Here is a 23,356-nt window from a genome sequence, read left to right as displayed (position 1 = left end):
TATATATATATATATATATATATATACAGTACATTTTATGACTGACCCTTATATAGTAAGTATATTTTATGATGAATAATATTTATAGACATAATATATTGTGTCTTAGATGGAATTATTTCCATCTAAGTGAGTGGGCGTAGCTAACAATGTTCTGGTCAATTGGGCTGAAGTGAACCTGCCGTGCAGATTAACCAAGAAGATGCCAGGGATGTGAGCAATAGTGGTCAAAATTATGGAAATAAATGAGATGTGAGAAAATAACAAAAAATTTTTACTTTTGTTTCAGGAGAAGAAACCACTTCCGTATTATGACTTAAAGGACTTCCTTTAGTCCTACTATGACTTCCTTTAAGTCATAATGGAGACTTAAAGAAAGTCTCTATTATGTATGAAAAACCGCGATGTAGCCTAACCTGGCTCCGTTAATGAGATAATGTTAGAGTCAGATGAGAGCTGAAGTTTGAGACCTCTTTATTAGAGAGAATAAAACTAATAGAAAATTCCAGATGTCTGGGAAATGAATATCATTCAGAGTAGGAAAAATGCACTTTCATTATTTCTGTATTTAATAAATAATTGCCAGAGTACAATTAATTTAGAGCCACTATTTATCTTTTATCTAAATGATTAAACATGACTATAACAGATTATTTATTCATCGGATCGCAGCACCAATAGGCCCTCCATAGCTTCTGTGTAAACCACAAAATAAAGAACCGCTTACAAAGAAAAACTGTGAAATCCAACTAGTCTGCAGACATGAATTTAAAGGCGTCTCTGTGGCTGGCTAAGCAGCTAACTAGTCCCCCTGCTGAGGCCCAGCTGCTGGATGCGATAGTACAGTAATGCCCTGGAAGCACCACAAAGCCTTTTATTTATTTCCTGTTGAAGATCAGCCAAGCTGGACGGGCATCGCTGGTGGCTCAGAGAGCCGCATCCAAGCGTCAGATTTGCTTCGAAATGCTGCTGGACACAACAAACTGAACCACTGCCCTAATTTAATAAAAACAATAATAAACACAACAGATCTGGGCTTTGAGTTCAAGTCAAACAAAGTCAGGCGTCTTCACATCTGCTGCGTTCTTCTTCTTCTTCATCTTCCTCTGGTTTATTCTAGGCAACGACGGAAGACTGAAAACAAGGGAGCGCTGAGAAGGGAAGGCGTGTTCCCTCTCGAGAGACAACAGATCCGATGATTGAATCCGATCCCGTCTCTTTGTTGATCTCCCCTCTCTGCAGCAAACTATTTATGCTGTATTTTATGAAACGGCAGCCATGTGTCACTCTCCACTGCCTGAGAGCGTCGAGTAGCAGATAACCGAACGGGTCTGTCTGTAAAAAGTAAACAAGGATTTACTCTGCATAAAATCCTCCAATCTGATCACTTTGTACCAGTCACAGCACAACGCGTGGCTTCATTGTTTAGCGCCAAAGATGTGCAGCCAGAGAAGCAGGAAGTGATGTAATTATAAGCAGCAGCAGAATAATAAAGCCATCTAGAATTTATGGTTTTTACATAGGAAAATAATTATAGCTTTAAAATGCCACAAGGTTAAAATGCATATCTGTTAGGAGGAGAACTCATAAGACGCATGAAAGGTAGATCTACTTGCAGTGGCCTGATATCGTTGTGGAGGAATTTTCACTTTTCTTTACAACGCTGCTGCAGTTCCCATTAGTGTGTCTAATGGTTTCGGTGCAGCTCTCCTGTGGTCCACCACAATGAGGTTGAGATCTGGTGTTTGGTCAACTCATGCGATGCCATTATTCTTTTATTTCTCTGCTATTCTGTGGCAAGTTGGCTGCTGTGTTTGTGGGTGTCGTCCTGAACCCACTGTGGCCCATTTTTAGACAGATATTCTCATTATTGACTCTAAATTACAATTTCCCACTACAGACTATCTGCCTTCCTTGGTGTAGAAAGACAAGAAGCCAAAGTGGAACAATGCAACTTGTTACGCATTTGACACTTAAGCACATAGCGTTTGATCGGCACATTAGCAAGTTGACAGAATAGTTTTGGATAAGTGGGGAGACTCCACTGCACGAGGGGCAGAGCTGTCAAACACCACACTGCAAAAACACAAAGTCTTACAAAGTATTTTTGTCTTTTTTATAGAAGCCATGCAATAAAATTACAAGGATTATAACAAAATTGGTTATAGGAGCTTGTTTTAAGTAAATAATTCTTTAATACTGATTAAAAAGTACTAGTTATCTGCCAGTGGAACAAGACATTTTTTTCAATCTAAGTTATAGCATCTTGTTGCCATGAAACATGTTTTAATTTATATCCTAAGACAGGAAGGGAGCCCAAATAATCATCTTTCCACTACTTTGCTGGATAGTTTGTTTGTGCTGAAATTTTGAATTTGGTTTTACACAGGTATAAAATATGTGCATCACCTTACTATTTTAAACTAATTGTAAGAACGTTTCAGAAGTGTTGTGATTCATTCAGAGGTGACTGAATCCAAAAATCTTATTGGAGCAGCAAGAGTGTGCTTAGTCTACCGTACAGCTTATATTTTATTCTAAATTATTAAACAAGAAGAAGAAAAATCTGTTTACTTCAGATAAAATCATTTTAGATCCTAGTGATTTATTAACTCCTAATAGATCAAATCTGAGAATTGAAATGTTCTTCTCCACTGAAGACGACTGCAAACGTTCAGCCCAGAGGCGTATCATTATCATGGTGATTACTCTGGTCTCGAACCTCCATTTTCACCCCCTCTTAGCCTTAGTTGTCAGGGAGCTGCAGAGAAAACATTGGGCGTTCTTTAACAAATGTCTGTGACCTGCTCTCCATCATCCAACACATAAGTGCCACACTGTCAGAGGTGCCATGCAACCTCGAAGCAGAAGCAGTAAGTGGGTGTGTGCAGGAGAAACCGGGTTGTTAGCGCTTGCTCAATTAACACCACCATATGTTGCTCACACTGCATCTCCAGGACTTGTGAAGCTGTTACCGAGAAAAACTGGACTACTTTCTATACATCCCACTTGGAGGCTTTGCAATCTGATGTTTTTTTTTTAATTAGTTAAATGCTCATTTTTGGGGGGAATTTATAGTTTTATTTTCTCTTAGGGTCCATAGAAAACAAAATGTTATGAATATATCTATCTATGACGAGGGATGCGTCAGTCGGGCTATCCCAATGTCCAGACCTGCTGATTCATATTTTGGCCAATTTCTTACGTCTTTTAAAAACCATAAAACACTTAAAACAAGAAAATAAAATGCTTCTTTGAGAGAGAACCACTTTTGACTGAGTCTGAAAATCTCAATATTGAGATTATGCCCCTTCACAGAACCTATTAAAATAATCTTGGCGGCTCTAAAGGAAAAGATTCAGACGCTGTGGACTTTTTAACTGCAGATTGGTTGAGTTTGTAAATCTTAGAGATGCACCAATCAGGCTTTCCTGACTGATATCAATTTCCATTTTCTTTTTCGTCCCAAGAGTCTGTCACACATAGGCATAAAATAATTGATGCGGGTTCTTATCGAAATGTCTATGAATCCAACAGAAACTGAGCGAATTTTAAGATTAGATCTTATGACATCAACCTTAATCCTAATTTTATAAAACTCAAAGAAGATCATCAAACTACAACCCAGTTGCAATAAGGCTGAGAACAGCGACATTATACTTTGATGCATTTAAAGACTACAAGAAAAAAAAAAGACTGATATTTTTGGTATTTGATCAGCTGATCACGGATCAGAGCCAATCAGGTGAAACTGGCCTGTCCTAATCTCTGGCTGATTGGCTAGTGCATTTCTAACTATGACTTAATCAATATTATAAAACATGCTGAAAATAAATCCAGTGGTTTCATTTTGAAAAGTCTTAAAAAAAAGAAAGAAAAAGAAAAACTGTGGTGAATTTTCATTAATAGTCAGTAAGTCTCCATTAAAGACAAATCTGTTCCCTATTGTCTTCTGCTACCAGTTCTCAGTCTGAATCTCTGCTGGTGTCAGAGCAGCAGATGATAAGCGAATACCCGGTCACTGTGAGCAAATGGTGCGGCTCCGGCAGCTTTTCTGGCTGAGCACAAAAAGGCTTTGGCAGCGTTTCGAGGACTGTTATTGTCAACAGTGTGTTTTCCCAGTGGGGGAACATATTTTATAACCAAATGCTTGGATGTTAAGCAGAAATATCGCACAGCGCAGCTTTGTTCATTTGCATGAGGTTGCATAAAGAGATCATGCACGCAGAGCTGTTTTGGGTCACAACACGTTGGTGCAAAGTCAAGATGTTCGCGTCACGTTGAGATCAGATCCCCGCTGGTGAAGGTCAGCGTGACACAGTCGCAGAGCGACGGGTGTATTCTTACGTGCTTGAATTGATGCAATCGTCCCAGAGCACCTTTCATCTCAGGTTTATTATCGATCACGCCTCACAGTAAATTATCTTGAAAACGTATGTGATGGTGCTATAAACTGCACGGATACAGAAACAAGACTCGGGACTTGACTGGCGTACCTAATGCTGTTAATCACATGCAGTGGACAACTCAGCTATGAGGTAAGAGGAAATCAATGGCAGCTGATATCGGGATCGATATTTCTATAATAAATTGCCTTGTAAACAAAGCTGTGTCAGCACTGGATCTGAAAAATTTGCTTTCCCACAAAACGAGTCCTGAGAACAGACAGTGAAATATAAAGTCAGCTGAGCACAAATAATATAATCTGCGTGACATTTTTTGTTGTTGTTGGAAGGTTCTCAACATGGTTTTATGCTCATCTGAGATTTGCTTCATCTTATTTTTAAAAACATGATCTGCATGAGGACAGATGGAAACATTTACTAAGGACAGGATCTGGTTTAGTCAGCATGTCAGAGACAGGGCTGATTAACATGGACATAAAAAACTATCTTAAAATAAAGTCATCTTTGATCAAACATCAAACTTTAAAAAAAGCTGATTATTACTTCTAACTAAAAATGAACTGATCAGGAATTTAAATCTTCTGTAAAGTTTTGGCCTTGTAACATAGATTATGGATCGATTCCCATTGCAGTGAGAGCTACAACAGAAAATATAACAGCACTAAGAATATTTTTTCTAGCCTTTCTGCCATCATAAGCAGAGGTGGGGCAATGGAGAGGTTCAATTTTACCACTATTTTAAAACTAGGACAAAATGGATCACGGACATGACATTTTAAGCCATGCGCCATCTCTATTTCAGCAATTAGCACAGTTAGCAGTGAGACACTGAGTATAATCTACAGGTTGTAGATTCTTATCTCATCAGAAGGTAGACTTAAAGCTCAAAAATCTAATAGAAACCAACTTTGCCTTAAAACTTTCAGCCGTCTTGTTGCCTGCCAAAGCCTCCCTCACTCTCACCGACACTGAAAATTATAAACTCGTCTTCCTGCAGCGACAATCTTTTGTTGCCGTGAGTGCAATTTGGAAAAGTTTATGTATCTATCTGGAGAAGGATCAGATTTTAGATTGTCCAATAATCATGGTTGTTGCATTAGATCCCTTGTTGGGAAAAAAAAAATGCAGTTTCCAGTCAATAGCTGATTTTTTTTAATGCAGCTCTACCTCTTACTGCTGGCAAAACCTGACATTTACCTTTCAATCAATCACTCTGTAGTTTACAGTCATAGTTGCGCAATTCCTCAACAAAACAGAAAGTAAATTGGAATCCCTAAAGAGTTTGTACACTCACTTTTTCCCTGAGTAGACACCTGTCTTTCTCTCACTTTGCTCATCTGTACCTGACACTCCTCCTTTACATTTGTGCTATACGGTGCATGCCTGCAGCGCATCCATCAGCATGCAGAGCATGTCAGCTAACCCCCTGACTGTGGTCTCACTCACTGCCGCATCCAACTGCACTCATTTGCACACTATCACCGGTCTCATCCAAGCCTCAGCGTTGAAAAAGCTTCAAACGGGACTCAGAAGTTGAAAGGTTGTTTTAATGAAAGTGATCTGACCTCAAGCCACAAACCACGAGCTCTGTAGCGGAGATGAACCAGCCGGAAACGCTCGGCTCTGTCACGCAGCTACGTTTGTAGCGATATGACGACTTTGCTTACATTCTTGCTTTCTGCACACTGTCGGAATACAAATTGAAACATTTCAAGTTGTGTGCAAATGTTCGCTGGTGCATTCGCTCTGCCTTCAGACTGCATCCCATCGCTCAAAGCACAATGGAAATATTGGAGAACTGACATGATGATCACACACAACTCCCTTTACATCAGCGTTGAAAGAATGAATAGGAAATGGGCTGCTTTAGCGAGCATCCATTATTCATTAAGCACGGCTCTCCTCCTCCTCCTCCGCCACATCAACAACCCTTCTCATTCTTTTCCTCGCTCTTTAATTCACTATTTTCTCGCACTGTTTACATGTTATCGCCACACAACCAGAAGCAAAATGCTTCAGAGCGTACAAACTATAAAACAGATTTGATGTCAGGCCTCTAAAAGAATACAACCCCACATTACTGCCTCAGCGGCAAAAGATTTCATGTGACACAGCGGAGATGTTATTGCACTTGGTGACACAGTTCATGGATTAAAACTACCTGCAGCTAATACAGTAAGTCACAAGATGGTGAGACTTTGACTCGCGTTCCACATGGTGTCAGACTTTTTGGTGCTGAAGGAAAAAGATGGGAATAATCTCTTTTCGGGTCTGTGCGCCACCTTTACAATTCATTTTGAAGCCTTGTACCGCAGCAAAAGCAACGCGTAAGGTTCAGTTTCACCCAATTTGCATCATCTTTTAAGACCCGAGACGTGAAGCAGCGTTATAAACATCAGGCAGTGAGCTGGTGCGAGGTTGTAAATGCATAAAAAATAAAAATAAAAAAAAAGAAAGTATTTCCTCTCTACTGACAGATTTCATTCAGGTTTGCTTTTCAAATCAAGCAGATTTGAAACATTTGGGTTTAATAAAATATGGCATATGCTCAGGTGCATAAATGAGAATGATCTTGTCATTCATTTATTTTCTACTAGATCCAAACATTTCAATGAGCAAACAATTTTAGAATCAGTAACGGCCAAGAGAAAAATCCCTGCTCAGTGCATCCCTGTCATCTCTTAGATTTACAAGCTTAACTTAAAGCTGCATTCAAGAAAATCCAGTGACTGAATCTTTTCTTGTCGACTGCCAGTGCCATGGTGATATTGCACAACTTCTGCACTTTGGGCTCCCTTTTGTTTTCCCCCTGCAGAAAAACAATGTTTGTTTTCCCTCGTCATTCATCCCTATTAGACCAACGTGGACGAATGTTTGCTTTCATTTCGCTGAAATAAAGCCACAAAGCACAGGGGTTTAAAACTTCTCAACTACACCCCTTTTTCCCAGAACAGGTTTCACTTTTTATTCAAAAGGAGCTTTATTGTACACAATTAATAACCATAACTGTTGGATTTTCTTTCAGTCTGTCAGTCGCATCAAACATGTTCCTAAGCTTGTCCTCTAATTGCTTTGCGGTGTGTTTTGCAATGCAGTCCTGCAACAACTGACACATGTACAATGGATAAACTTAAGTGTTGCCTGAGGAGGGTCCGCCCATATTACATCTTGCGAAGTGACATCATACGCTACGACCATGGGCCACATTTTTTTTTTTTCACTCACGACAGGCAGACTAAGCAAGTGGTTTTCATTTGAAGTAGATCCTGAGGCGAGGAGTGAGACAACGACAGAACAGAAACGCTTTTCTGTGGCCTAAACTTTGGTTTAATTTGAGGGAAATTACTGACAAACTACTACCCAGTCCCACTGCTGCGCTCGCTGTAAATAGTTGCCTAGGAGACAGCAGAGGCTGCTCCCTTACTGTTTCTTTTCAGAGTTGGACTGAAGGTTTTTTTTTTTTACACATCTGAGGAGATAGTTTAGTTCTCTGCTCTTTAGAGAAACTCCCTAAAACCTCCAGATTTCTTGGCTGAGGTGCACTGGATGATGCCATTTTCTATTATTACTCTTGGCAAACAAACACTAGAAGGCTAAAGATTAACAAAGTATATCTGAACAAACTTTTCCAACTTTAACTATTAATGTAAAGGGGAAAAAAAAAACACTCATTTTTTTGTAAGATTAGACACAAACCAATCTATTTTTAGTTTGATATCGTCTTTCCGTCTGATTTTCTTCCACCCTCGTTTTTAATATTTCTAATCAACACCACTGATTAAAAATGAAACCACATGTCCGGGTACGGCTTGAAAATAAAATTTCCGGTTTTTTTCATACAATATCCATTTTTAATCAGTTTGCTTTTTACTTGCTTTCTTTAAAAATATTTATTCTGAGAATATTATATTAGATTATAATATCAGGAAAAAATAAGCAATTTTACAAAAAAAAAAAAAAAAACATCTTCAAATGGCAATAAAAAAAAGTCTATTTAAAGAGAAAAAAGCGCGACATGTCCAGGTCAGTTTGTGTAGTTCTTTCTCCCAAGTAGACAGCTGTTTGCACGATTGTCTCAAAATCCTGCTACTGATAATAATTTGATACTGATATGTAAACAAACAAACAAAAAAATCAAGTATTGTCTGTAAACCACACACCAAAGAATAACTTTACAAGGTGTTCAACATTCCTCACTTTAATTTTTTATTTTTCATGGTGGGAGTTCTCATAAAATTTCAACTTTATCCTGGTGATAATTTATCCTTATATTATTTCAACGATTGTCATATGACAGTATTCTATGATGTTATTCTCAAGTCGAAACAAAAACTCAGCTTGGGCTTTTTAAAAATAAAAATATGCACTAAAGTACACATTATTAGTTTATGCATCTCTGATGCTTAATGTTTTTATTTTACTCCATTTTTCAGCGATCTATTTGATACAAGCCCAAATCCAAACAGTTTAAAATATCAGTATAAATAGTTACATTCTTCTCTGCCATCTGATGAGCTCTTCTATCTTATAGGATTCTCAAAGACGGATAATTCAAAATGTCCAGCAAGAGTCAGAAAAACTCAGCAGCTACAGGAAGGAAAAGGGGTGCTGCAACAGATGGCACGGGCCCCCGCGGGGTCCAATGTGACAGAAACCTCGCCAACAAATTAGAAAAAAGTAAAACCAAATTGGACACACTGTTCTGATCTATTTAAAGGGCTTTGCATGAGGTCAGCTGATGATAAAACTACCGAATGCCTCACTTCCCTCAAGTGTCAGCCTGGGGTGGAACAGATCAGACGGCGAGGACGGATGAGTGGGACAAAGGGAGACACGGCAGGTACTGTAGCAGTGTGCACAGCTGTACAGTGTCCACATGCTGAATGACGCGGCCTCTCTGTCGCTGAGCGCTCCGTGGGTGGCTTCAGGGGGTTTCTGATTCCCAGAAATTCCTCCAAGCAGGAAGCAAGCGCACCATTGCAGTGCTCGTATTCTGCTTTCCAAGGTTTCGTTTTGATTCCAGTCCCCACTTCATTCTTTATTAAAACAAATAACATCCCACACAATGCACACCAGATCCCCAGTGACCCCCCTTCCAGTTACTTGGAATTGGAAAAGCTGACTGCCCTTTCCAGCTAAAAGTGAGGGGTTAGACTCTAATCTCGTTTCTCTGTTTGGCATAAACAGTTTTTTTTGTGTTTTTTTTCCCCCATCGTTATTAAATCATTTCAACATGATGCCAAAATCCAAACACAGACTGCAGGGTTTGCCTTCTGCAGCACCACCCGCAAGTACAAAGAAGCCTCCGGTTGCAACACATTGCAGCTTAATGTGCAAGCCTCTGCTAATAAAGCACAAATACAAACGGCATTTACCTCACTGTGACCAAGGATCCTACAGCTTCAATGTCAAGCTCCCTTACTTTTCCAGAGTGCAATTTCTAGTGACCCAAGTTCTTTTTAAGCCAAATTGTGGAAATAATTTTAAAAGAATTTCCTTTTGCTATTTTCAGGTTTTAATTTTTAAGCTTGAGTAAAAAGGAGAACAACACAGAGGAAGGATGAATAAAGAGTCTTCCACTCACACAGCAATCTCTAAATATATATAGCTGCAGTAACTGAGGATCAATAAATGGACTGGATGGATTGATAATAGATAATGGATGGATGGATGGATGGATGGATGGATGGATGGATGGATGGATGGGTGGGTGGATGGATGGATGGATGGATGGAAAGAAGAATAAATAAATGATAGAAAGATAAATGGTAGGTGGATGGATGAAGAAATGAATGGATTGAAAGAAGGATGGATAAGTGATGGATGAAATGAAGGAAGAAAAGGCAGGAATGAAGAATCAATAAATGATTGATGGATGGGTGAATGAGTGAATACATGACGGGTGGAAGGAAGGATTTATGAATAAGTGGTAGATGGATGAAATGAAGGATAAATGATCGATGGATGAACTTTACAGTGGAATATTCTGGGGATATTCCACTCTATTCTGTGTGGAGAAACATTTTCACAACATTGCACAGGAACCCTGCCTAATAACACCCACTCCTGTCTGAACCAGCCTGTTCTGATGCCGACTGACATCATTCTCACTGGTAGATGATAAGTGTTTGTTCTGGCAGGGCTCATCCCTAAAATTAACACCAATTAATTTCGGGGATGAGAAACCGTTCATCCATTTGCAGCAAAGCGCTTTGATTCGACGCACCAGGACGGCTCAGAAGAAGAATCCAAGTACGTCAGGATATTATAATAGAGCAGGGAAGTAGTGGGATAAACTACAGGGCTGTTGGCTTGAGCTTAATATCCAGCAAGCTGTCAGACACTCCAGGTTTGCACAACTAGTTCCTCCCAAAGCTCACAGAGGATTTTATCAGTTGCCACATGCAGCATGTTTGTTTCACCCAGCACACCCACACTCAGACAGCATCCACTTCACAGGCTTTCCAATATACTATTTTACAGTTTACAACAGAGGGGGGGAGAAAACAGAGGACGGACATCTTGGAAGTGTTACAGAGTAATTAAACGTAAGATGAAGTTAGCTAGCAGCTCTGTTTTATTAGGAGATGAAACCCCATCTGGTGCAAACAAACCTCACCTAAATTTCTTTATGTGTCTGATAAATTGGCCCACCCAGGGAAAATGTTTCAATGCACATAACGGCTACAGCAGACATTCTGACTGCCAAGGCAACGAGCGGGGAGCAGGCAAATTACATTCAAATAAATGCAGCCGTTTTACGAGCCACAAACTGCAGAATTTAATGTCTTTTGTTCCGACTTTATGTGAAAGATTAACACAAAGTGGTGTCGAACTGTGAAGTTGAGGGAAAATAAAACTTTTGTTTTCTAAACATTTACGTTTGTGTGGACTCATAATTATTAAGTTTTTGGGGTTATATCTTCACCAGCTTTGCGTAAACATTTGTCTCCGTCAGTCAGATTGGGTAGAAAGCATCTTTGCCTAATAATTCTCTCAATTAAGCCAGTCAACAAATTTAGATCTGAATTTTGACTAGATTGACATAGATATGCTTTTGATCTAAATCGCTCCGTTGTAGTTCCGGCTCTGTGTTTGGGGTTGTTTTCCAGCTGGAAGGAGAAATCTTTGGCAGCCTTTAACAGGGTTTCTTCCAGGACCATTGGTATTTAGCTCTGTCCATAATCTCCTGGCTAATTAATATTAGTTCATGTGGAAGCCCGTGCCTCTTTAGCTTTGCGTATATGCTCCATTTTTAGACGATGGATTGAACACTCCTCTGTTCGATGTTACTCATTAAAATAACCATGTGTATTGATCATGCTTCCTATATATCTTGCATTACAGAATTCCATGCTTTTCATCAATTTCTAGATTTTTGTTCCTGCAATTTTAGAACTTTCTGGGAATTTGGTTACACAGTATTAACCTTGAAGAGATGTCTCATGTCATCATCTCCAGGTTTCACAAATAATCAAATAACACAGGGCTTAAACCAGCTTCAAAATTTCAGACAGTGGCATAGGGCCATTTCATCACGGCTGTTGTGGGTTCTGGACTTAATTACACTAAATCAACTCCATTTCAAGATGTCCATCTCAGGAAATCAGTAACAGAGTATCAAAGACTAAACGTAGATCATTTAAAGCACAGCTTATAAATGTTGGTACCTATAAACACTGTATGTTTTTACCTTTACTAGGTATCATGGATCAGGTTTTGCTTGTGCATTTGGATTTACGGCGCACCAAATTTAAAACACCACACACTGCGAAGACAGAACCGAAGCCGAACATATTCAAATCAAGGTGTCACTGATAATGAAGTCGCTAATTCAAATTGAAAATGTTCGGTAGTCGGCTTTGATATTAGCCCCGAGGAAGAGAAGTCAGGTCCGTCTGCCTCCAAATGTGCTCCTCATCGATAATTTCTCATTTTCAGAGCCGATGCAACTTAATCGCAGCCAATTATAAGCATGAATTCTTCTCTCGATTTCTCATTCAGAAAGCAGCTCTGCTTTAATCTGCAGTAATTGCCCATGTCAGGTTGACTAACAGATTTATTCAAAGTAATTTAGCGGCAACTCCGCATGACAATAAAGAGCTCATTCCATCTCAAGGTATTTAATTCTCAAAGTAGAACAGCAGGAAAGGGTTGAGTACAGAGGTTGTTAAAATAAGATTTAAACACGGTGTAATACTTGAGGAAAAAAAAAAAGGAAAATCATGATGTACTAAACGAAGGATAATTCATCAATGTCTATATAGATGAATAAACACACTTTACATTGAAATGGTCAGAAAACGTAGCTTTTTGCAGATTTTTCAGCTTCTGACCTGCAGGCCACCTGATCAAAGCAGATCCAGGAGAAAGTCTGAAAAAAATCTCCAATTTTATTAAGTGAGGTTCTAGTTCTGAATTAGTATGAAGAAATAGAAACAGAATATAGAAACATATTTAGATTTTCTGATTATTACAGACAGCATCACATTGTCTGAAAGATGCATCAGTTCCTCCAAATGTTTTCCCATCCAATAAACTATCTATTCATCATAGAGTCTTTGGTTTATGCAGCTGCCAGACTTTCCAGTGTAGATTACTATATGCCATAAATTCATAGCACTTCATTACTTCAACATAGGTTAAAAAGGACAGAGAGGAATTGGATCTTTACAAAAACAAAATATGTAGGAATCCCAGCAAATTGTCCAATTAAAATCTCTTCAGTGCATAGATAAAAAAAAACAAAAAAAAAACAAAACAAAAAAACAGAACATGCATAAATTTGCTGTTGTACGCTTCATCAAAAGATCTAAAAAAAATTTAGTCTTTTGGGCAACATCTCTTCCCAGTTTTCCATGTTGACAAAGAGACATCATTTATCCCAGAATCCAGCCTTAAAAAACGCTGCAGCTGTCTTAATTTTTAGCCTGCACACATCAAGTTGGCATCATCTGAAAGTTTTCTAAATGCCTGCTTGCTTTGACATGCAACTCTCCAGAAAATGTTGCAAAGAGACACACAAAATGCAAAGAGAAATACGAATCTTAGGGCACATTATTCAGTCTTCATCCAGTTGTGCGCTGCAGGCAATCTGCAACAAGGATGCTGATCTGTTGCTGCCCGTGACCTCTGACCTCCCCTGCTACAGAGCCCGCCTAAAGGGATTAATACATGTCACACAGCCGTCCATGATGAGCAAAAAGGAAAAAAAGGAAAAAAAACAAACATAAATCCTCAGCTAACTTATGCAGCAAAGAGGAGAAATAACTCATGGCTTATCCATCAACCCACCCGCAGCTCACCGACATGTTGGAAGAGGCTCAACTGAAGCTCAATCAAAAACCGAGTCAGGGTCAGAATATGAGGAAAACAAGCATGTTTGATTGGAAATAAGGAAAAAGACAGACAGAATAGGAAAACAAGGAACGCAGGCAGGAGAAACTCCAAAAGCTTGATCCATTAACCTACTTTGACGCACCAGGCTGACTGAAGGCGCTGCAGGTTGACAGGAACACGGTTCCAAAAATATAAACAAGGCGAAGCAAACCCATAGACGGGTTGACTCAAACATTAAAGCAAACAAACACACCTGAAATGGACGCTTCACAAGGGAGAAAAAAAATCAGCACGCCGCTGCCTGCCGCGGCGCGTAAAGGACAGGTAAGACGGAGCAACACGCTGCTGAAATGATGACGTTCCCTGCTAGGTTGATTAACGCCAGCGTGCTTTTTAGAGACGAAACGACTAAGTAAAAACATACAACTCACCCTTATGGCTTTGAATGTTAAGTCCTGAGCGCAGATTGTCTGGGAAGAGGCGAGGCGGAGGTTCAGTGTTGCCGCCTGTCAGTGAAGAAGGTGGAGTTAGAGGTTTACTCCAACACAACAGAAGCCGCCTGTCAGCTACAACACCCAGGCTGCCGGGATAGGGTGACACCTGCTGGTCAACAGCTGTATTACAACATCAAAAGCAGCCAGTTTGTCTTCAATTTTGATCTTTTAATTACAGATTTTATTTGGGGTTTGAGCTGAAGATTTATGCTTTTCAAACTGATGGATTCTAATTCAGTCCAAGAAGTGTCTTACATTTGTTTTGTTTACATTATGTTTCCTCTGAATGTCTTTTTCTTAAATGTGTTATTTTGTTTACAAAGATCCATTAATCAAACGTGTTTTAGTCCATTTTCAAATTTTTTTTTTTTAGTTAGATCGGATCTGTTTTGACTCATTATTTAAAGGAATATAATGTATTCAGTTAATTTTTTTATAAAGCAATGTAACCCGATTAAATACAAAATGTAGTTTTTATATTAGGATTTTATGAGGTGGAAAAAAACGATCCCAACCAGCCTGCAGCTACTGTATGTGTAAAAGTCACTGCCCCATGTTTAAATTGATGAATTGATTTTGACTAGCCACATTTTGTGGTTTACCTTTTTTATGCACACCAAAGCCTGATTGCTATCAGACTTGTGTAATTATAAAACTTCTTAATCTGATTGACAACATCAAGGCTACAAGATCTTAAAATGTGATGCATCTGGCCCTGATCTAAAAACATTCAAGAATATACTTCATTGGCATCTACTAGCGTGAAAATAGTTACAAAGTCATTTCTAAGGCTTTGAGACTCCAGTGAACCACACTTGGCCCTTTTTCACTAGTTGTTACCTCTACAGCGTGACTCAACTCCGCTCATCTCTATATGGTTCAGATGGTTTTCCATTACAATTTATAGTGGGTGGGGTTGTCTTGTACTTGGGCAAGTCCTGAGTCTAAGAATCGCGAAGTGATCTGTACGCAACATAAACACAACAATGTGAACACGGAAGCTATGTTGAACAGTCTGCCGGTCTTTATGTCTGACTCGAAAAGGAAGATGAAGAGAAGAACAGGAGACTGTGATAAAACCAGTGACTCCGCCCTGAGCCAATCATTGATCGACTGCATTCTGAAGTCACGTTTTCAGCCTGACTCGTACACTTGGATCCCCAATGAAGTAGGTACTAAAAAACAAGCCGGTGCCACGTACCTGTTATGGAAAACAATCATAAGTGAGTAGAGCTGAATCGAGCTGCTCTGAGTAGATGTTGGGAAAAGGACCAAGAGCCGTTATGGATAAATGGAGAAAATATGAATCAATGAAGAAACTTCCCCAGAAGTGGCCAACCTTCCAAATTTAATCCAAGAGGGCACCAATGAATCACCAACTCACAAAAAAAAAACAAGAACAACATCTCTAATACCACAGGCAATACTTGCCTTGTTTAAAGTATAAAAAAAAACTGGGTTGAAATAACATAACAGGGATAATCACAAACCAAAGATCATCATACCTACAGTCAGACATTATTGGTGGTAATATGATGGTTTGAGGTTTGATGACTTTCCATAACACAATGAAGTCTACCAGAAAATCCAGTGTGGCATGTTGCTTTATATTTACAATATCAGCTGCAATGGTTGTTGTCACCAGCAGCTCATAAAAATCATGACTAAGTTTATCATCAAATCTATTTTCCACCAATGAACCGGAAAAAGTCGCCCATAACTAGTCTAAAGTCCACCTCATAATAAAATTACTTCAAGTTATTAAATAGTTTGAGTAAAAAGTACGCTAAAGATGCAGTTCATGTTTTAGTAAAGCTTTGTATTCAAATAGATTTTATTTGTCTTTCAGTTCTTAAATTAGCCAAATTAAATGTCTGATCTGATTGTTACATAATTTGTGCTGGCAAATTCTAATTTTGCTCAAGTTTTCTGCCGGGATTCCTCTTGGATGGTTCTCAGCTGGATAAAGTACAAAACAAAACAAAACATGAAAATTGTTTTTCTCTTTCAATGTCCTTTATTCAATGTTTGTCTTCATGGCTGCACTTCTGTTATTATTCCTTTACAGCCTCTATGATCACATAATCATGGCCACCGCCTGCCGTGGTTTTAGAGCCCTCACTAGTGACGCATTCATATGATTCAATGATCATTAGTCTTCCAGTAACTTTTTTTAAGGATAAAGTAAATTATTAATCTGATTTTATGAGAATATAAAGAACAGGACTTTGAATCCAAGACAAGAAACATATCAATAAAAGCAGCTTCAAAGTGCATCTTACTTTAAAATGTTTTATTTTTTTTAATGTTATGAAGTCAAAGTAACAGCATCCTTTCTCTTATTCCTGAATAAGAAAATCCCTGAATTACACAGAGACCGCTGACATGATCTTTATTTCACACGCTCTTCACTGAAATGACGACGTTATCGTGTTTGGGTGAAATGGTTTCTCCTATGACAACCACCTCAGTCTTTCCTCTTGTCACTCCAAAGGTCGCAGTCATAAACAGGAGATTTTATGACACCCCAATGAGTCCACATTTCACTCCACCCAGGAGAGCTAACCATTGCATAGAGCTCACAGAAGACGGAAAAAGGGTTCCTTTTCCTTTCCCTAAGCTTCAGAGGTGTTTAGCCGAAGAGACGCGTGGATTTTATCAAGAACATCTGGAAAATAGAGAAAAATGCCATCTTTAACAAAGACTCTGTATTTTCTTTTGAGCGGGCTGCTCACTGCCATTTCTATTGGTTTGCTTGGTTTTGCCATGTCAACGACATGGTCTAAAACGACAATGGACTGCGAAGGATCTGGGATCAATGGAACTGCTGGAAGTGCAGAAATAACGATGGGCCTTTTCAATGGAAAGTTAATAAGAGCCTCCTGCCCCAACTTTGGCAGTGAGGATTCATTTTCAGGTAATTATTCTTGGGCTATTAAGGGACATAAGTTGCGTCACACTTGTATCCCTTGAGATGACAAACTATAAAAAAAAAATGGGCTGTATTCTGTAAAAGTTTAAGATCTCACAAGTAGAATCAACTCAAAATAAGTTTCAATCTCATTAGATTATTGTGTATTCTTCAAACACGGATGCATTACAGGACTTACTAGTCTCGTATTTTATGTCTGTCTGCAGTGTTTCCAGCATTGTTAGTCATAGAAGTGACTCCTCGGGTTCTCCACGGTCTGTGTTTGGGCCTGCTGGGTTTGTGCTTCCTGACTTCTGCCCTGAGCATCCTCGTCTCACTCTACAACAGCGTCAGCAACCCTTACGAGACCTACATGGGCCCCAACGGGGTTTACACCTGCTCCTCCATCAGCGGTGAGTGGTGCTACAACAGTATTCACACACCACAAGAGTCTGAGGATCAAATTTTGATTTTATGTTCACAGTAAATAATAGTAAAGTGTTACAGCATAGGTCAAACTCGCATTCGTATTTCACCCCTTTAATCTTGTACCACTGAATAAAATTAAAACATTATCCGAAACTTTGGTTTTTTTCATGTTTAATCAATAATCTAACAAATGAAAGAGGCTGGCACAGCTGCAAACCTATAACAACAAGGCCTTACCTCAAAGCTGACTGGCTGGACGATGAGCGTAATGTGGTGTGGAAGTGGGGAGGAGCATAACACAGGTGGAAGCAAGCCAAAGATGAGAGCATAAAAAACTTTCATAAAAATCTTTAGGCAATGAAAACATAAGTTGAGGAATTATAGGAAAAAGTAACATATGAACATAAATGCTGGGAGGTTGACTCTTGAAATGAAAATCAGGTTCATGATTAGGTCTGGTACTTATTAAAACTTTTAAATTAACAGACCGCAAGAGCAGAATTAATTAAGTTTTTAATCTTTTGTTGTTTTTGGTATCTTAATTATCAAGTGAAGTGATAACAGTGTTTGTCTTTTTATGAATGAAACTGCAGCTGCTCATCTTGACCGAGACAGCAGAAGATATTTTATTATCTCAATGGGACATTTGTGGTTAGAAAATGTAAAAAAGACAGCCAGCTTTAAGTGAAGTAAGTCGGAAAATAGCAGAAGCCAGAAAATATGCTCAGGCCAGTGGGAACAAACCCTGACACAAAAATAAGAAAATACCAAAGAAACGGGAAGTGAATGGAGCAAAACCTGCAACAGGAACTGCACTTTCAAGCTAAACGAGGATCTAAGGCCTACAGAGGGAAACCATGAATAAAGCGACAACCTCAAATTAGAACCTACATGAGAATCATTAAAGACGTGGCGTTGAGTACGTGGAAAAACTTAGCGGGTAGGAATACTTTTGTAATGAACTGCGTCACATCTGGATGATGTGAGGTTGAGCTGAATGCAATCTTTTCTCTCTGCAGCGTTCTCGTCCGTTCTGGTCCTCATCATTTACGTGCTGAACCACATTCTGACCAAAATGCAAGAGGAGTTGGTTCCCAGCATTGCTGAGATTCCAGATACTTCCGTGATGCTGACTCATAAAAGGCTGGAGGTGAAGACTGGGTATTTCCTGCTCATCCCTTACGCGGTGCTCTCTCTGCTGGCCATCTTGCTCGTCTACCTGTACGACCACGCAGCCTACACCCACAGACGGGAACAGGAGAGGCCCACAGAGGACGCCCCTAAGGAGATCATGATGTACTAGCGATAATCACGCCAGTGACACTTTCTCATTTCCTAACGACTTTCTGGGAAAACTTGCTGTGATAGATTATTACCGATCATGGTGGTGTACAGAAAAGAATGAATGCACAGCTTGCTTGATGCACAATGTGCAGGATTTGATTTTATTGCATTCGGTTTTGACATTTTAGAGAGAATGTTTGGTTGCATTTCAGTTTTAAGTTAATTTATCCAAAGTGTGAGAAGCCAAATTAATCATTTTTATTCTATATTTTTCTCATAAAATATTTCACATAATATTTTTCTTTAAAACGTATTTATTTTATATATGAACAATACAATAGTACTTAGTGCAAAGCGATACCTTTCTATCTCTTTCAGAATAAAATAAGAGTCAAATCAGCATCAGCACCGATATTACTAATCAATAATGTGCATGCATCCATTTGCATCTCTTTGGATGAAAGCAATTTCTACCCATTGTTTTTTTTTTTCAGTTTAATATCAAATTATTTTCTAAAGAAAAAAGATCAATTGATCAAAATCACTAACAAAGTAATGATATTCACTGATGTTTGCTGCCCTCTCGCTGAGATATGATGCAATTGCAAGGAGTCAACATCAGTCAAATGCCACTGCCGAGACATTTCCAGATCCTCAGTTTCCTCTGGTTTACCAGCCTTTATATGGAAATATGTTGCACAATTAACATTATTTGGATAAAGAGCCACTGTAACACATCAAAGAAAGACATCTTATCCCTCTAAAGTGAAGGTTGTGACAACAGGGATTTTTTTTTCTTGCACAGTTTGGAATTATTCTGTTAGATATTGTTCTTAGTGCAAATTTGTGCATTAAGCATGTTTAAAACCACCTGAGTGGTTACTGTATATTAATCCTCCTGAGAAACCACTGTTTTTTTGTTGTCACCAATAAGGTCCTGGGATCTTTCTTGATAATGCATGAGCATAATTCACGGAGATAAAGGTTTAAAGGCATCAATTGTAGATCATTTGCTTCTTTCTTGGTCGAAACTCTGTCAGTCCACGTTAACATTGAGCTTCTTTTCCTGCGGACACAGAGACGGGTGAGACGGACATAATTAAACCAAGGCTGGTTCCTGAACCCTGCAACCATTTTCTGCCATTTGGGCATGACAGATTGGGTCTTCCAAAAACACAATTATTCGTCTCTATCAGACTTTGTAGATTACACCGAAGAACCTGCTGGGTCTGTGCAGCCAGTTTTAATGAACCCTACCAACTGTGGTAAAAAGCATGGCTGTACAACCAACCAGAACTAAAACAAACTCTTGTCTTAAAATGAAATGTGCTAGTAATTTGCAACAGGATATAGCCAAATATTACTTGTGGTGTATATATGTATTTAAGCCCGTGTGTATCATTTTGAACCTGTGGATTAAATAAAATGAGAATTGAATTTAAGGCTTCTGAGCCCGATTCTTGCTTTTAATCCTCATAAATCATTAAAAACCCCAAAATGGGACAACGATCAGACCTCGTTTATTAAAGCTGACATCAGGCTTCTGGAACATCCCTATCAAATCCAACCGTTAGGGAGCTACAGCAAACCTATCTGTTCTAATCAGATTGGACCTTTGAAAAGGTATTTCTCTCCTACATTGGATTTTTACCTTTCCAGCTTTAAACATCTGCGATGGGAGGCAAAGTGAAACTTCACATCTTATTTCATTTCAAAGGTAGAAACAAACATTCTCTGCTAACAAACTGCAGTGACAGCAACAAAGCTTGTTGATTCTGTGAAAGCTCAAACAGATCCTGCTATTGTCTCCTGGACCTTCTTCCGCGCTCACAGCTGGGATTCACATGACTGTGTTGACATCAGAGCAACAAGGCCAAGGTGTCCCGTTACCTTTTCCCGTGGCCCATCACTCAGGGACTAAAGTCTGTTTGGACATGCCCTTTCCAGCACCTCTCAGCCCTGCAACGCCTTCTACCTGCCTTCAAAAGAGCTACTCTTCCTTCAAGTTTCACACTTCAAGGAACCTGCAGAGGGATGAAGCAATTTGCTTTGTTGTTGTCAGAGTGAATATGTATTAAATTTCTGGGAACGTCTGTTTTCTACAATAAATCAAGGACATTTATGGTCCGTTCATAGAGGGCAACATCAACCATGTTTTCTGAGGTGTTTTAAGTGTAACCAGTTTGTTAGATATTTTTGTGAATATTTTTATCCTCCATAAATGTGACCTGCTTCAAACTACAATTAATTAATGGAGGTAGCGAAGGTAGCTGATCGGCAGATGTTTTCCTCCAGGGTTTTTTGTTACCTGCGCTCCAGGAGTAATTTATTTGACTGACCACTCATGGAAAAGTTGACCACCATTTCCTGTTTTCTCCATTTGTGGTTTACTGTGGTTTGCTGGAGTCGAAAAACCATTTACACACTGCTCAATACAAATAAAAAAAATTCTGTTAAATTTCTTTAGATCAGGTCTTAAAGAATTGATGTTTTTAACCCCATACATGTTGTCAAACAGTTTTTTTTCTGTTCAGGCCTTGGTATGACTAGTGAAAATGAGTTCAGCTCTCTAAAAGAACAAGCTAAACAAATATTTTATTTATATTGTTCCAGGTCGATTAAACTGGTTTGTAATCTCTTAATAAATAAAACAATCATTCAATTATTGCGTTTTCTTTTTTTTTTTTTTTTATTTATTCAAGTTTTTTTTTGTCAGTTATTAAAATTAGTTTCACCAACAAGCATCTGTGAGACGAGCAGAAGTAGAAAAGAATCTGTATGAGTGACGGGCTTCAAACATGAAAAGCATGTTCAGTAAAATAAAATAAAATCAAAGCCACACATTTAGTTGTAGCCTCTTTTACATGAATTATTGCAACAATGTAGTTAAGGAGCATATCACTTTTCTTCTATCACGCTTTTTCTTTTTCTTCTTCTTATTATTATTATGCTTGTACACATCACTTTGATCAACCATTTTCTTTTGAGGGTTGTCTTTGTTGTGGAAGGTGTCACTGACTGTCTGCTCCATCACTGAAAGAGTTATAACACGGCCACAACACATCATTGTTGCATTAATTGGATTTATGGAATATTGTAGTTTTCAGAGAAATTAAATTTGGTGTTTTCCTTACCTGTAACATTTGAATAACGTTATTCAAACACATAAAAATAAAAAAACTAAATAAAAAAGCACTCGGTACGTTACGCTCTGTGTGACGAGTTTCATGAAATAAATCCAGTTCTCAGTCATTTTCTACTTTTAATCAATGAATACTAAAGAGCAATAGTAAACATAATTTAGCATGACACTATTAAAGCTTACGTTCTGAATACTACCGACAGCATCTGGAGGAGATTTCTGTCTTCTTCTGGGAGCACCGCAGTGCAGACCTCTTGTTTGCTGTGCAAACATTGATTGAATAAAATCAGCGACGGGTCAGTAATCTCTTCCTCCCTGCAAACTCTCCACCTCAGAGATCACCGGGATGGAGAATAAACCAACGGATTAAAGCAGGAGCCCTAAGCCCTGACCATTCACTCTGCATGATAGGATTAAAGTAGGAACTTTTGTACCTGTGAAACCTTATCCTTCCAGGCCCAGCATCACAGAAGCCTGTGAAACGGACACCTCCAGCTGCAGGCCTGATGGAGGACTGCGGTCCAGTTCACCTCCGGGAGCTGATTTCATACCTGTGAGTGGTATGAATAAGTATAATAATGAAAGGTGAGTTTAAAACATACATATAGACATTCTCGGAAATAATAACGCTAATATAGAAACGCTAACAGTGTTACAAATATATATATATATATTTTTTTTAAGGAAAACCACTTTATAAAAATACCTGGGCTTGCATTTCTATGTTTCATATAACCAGTTTATCAAATTGGTAATTAAATATATTTGAACTGCTCCTTCTTAGAGAAAATGTTCACAAAAGCAAATTTTCTCTCATTTTTCATAGTGTTTTATAATACTAGTTATGAGGCTTGGAAAAGTAAAAAGAAAGAGCAAGCAAAGGATCTCATTAAAGAGCAGTTTACAGGAAAGTTATATATTGTACATTAAAAATGGCAAAATACATAAATGACATTATCAAGGTAAAAAGCAGAATAAAAAAGAGAAAAGACATTTAAAATAAAAAAAAATAAAAATATTTCAGAAAAAGAAAGTGGCAAAAATACCAAGAGAAAATAAACCACTACCATCAGTAATATTAGTAATAATATAACAATATTTTTATGTGAAACAAAGTACTTCACATAGGCCTGATATTTACACTTGGGTTTGTAAGTTGTCCATATAATCTAATTTGAATTTCTCTGTTTGCTTGGAGGCGTCTGTATCGCCGTGCTCTCACATTGACTCCAGTGACTGAAATGCAAAGGTAGGCAGGTTCCTTAGTTATCTCCACCATTAATCTAAATTTGTCAGGCAGGGCTGAGGTGAGGGCAGAGGCAGAGAGAGAAGTAGAACAAGGAGGAGGAGG

At 38.6% G+C, this 23,356-nt stretch overlaps 2 protein-coding genes across 6 annotated transcripts in view; one reads left to right on the top strand and one right to left on the bottom strand.

Moving 5' to 3' along the window:
- The window catches only part of ptprea (protein tyrosine phosphatase receptor type Ea), a 71,695-nt gene extending 57,416 nt beyond the window's left edge, over window positions 1–14,279 (bottom strand). For 4 of the 5 annotated variants that reach the window (XM_015028400.1, XM_015028403.1, XM_015028402.1 and 1 more), the window contains exon 1: window positions 14,177–14,279. The gene's annotated coding sequence lies outside the window, so the exon portion shown is untranslated. The other variant, XM_015028401.1, reaches the window with a different exon arrangement.
- Window positions 14,280–16,805: 2,526 nt separating this feature from the next.
- clrn3 (clarin 3) lies at window positions 16,806–20,305 on the top strand. The gene is made up of 3 exons (XM_015028410.1): window positions 16,806–17,156; window positions 17,378–17,563; window positions 18,599–20,305. Exons 1-3 carry the CDS (start codon window positions 16,925–16,927, stop codon window positions 18,880–18,882), a joined length of 702 nt encoding a protein of 233 aa, XP_014883896.1. The 5' UTR covers window positions 16,806–16,924; the 3' UTR covers window positions 18,883–20,305.
- The last annotated feature ends 3,051 nt before the right edge of the window (window positions 20,306–23,356 follow it).

This window comes from Poecilia latipinna, unplaced genomic scaffold (genome assembly GCF_001443285.1).
Source record: "Poecilia latipinna isolate Pla-1442-1.1 unplaced genomic scaffold, P_latipinna-1.0 Scaffold123, whole genome shotgun sequence".
Classification (NCBI taxonomy): domain Eukaryota; kingdom Metazoa; phylum Chordata; class Actinopteri; order Cyprinodontiformes; family Poeciliidae; genus Poecilia; species Poecilia latipinna.
Note: the sequence above shows the minus strand (reverse complement) of the source record. Positions and strands in the feature narration are given on the sequence as shown.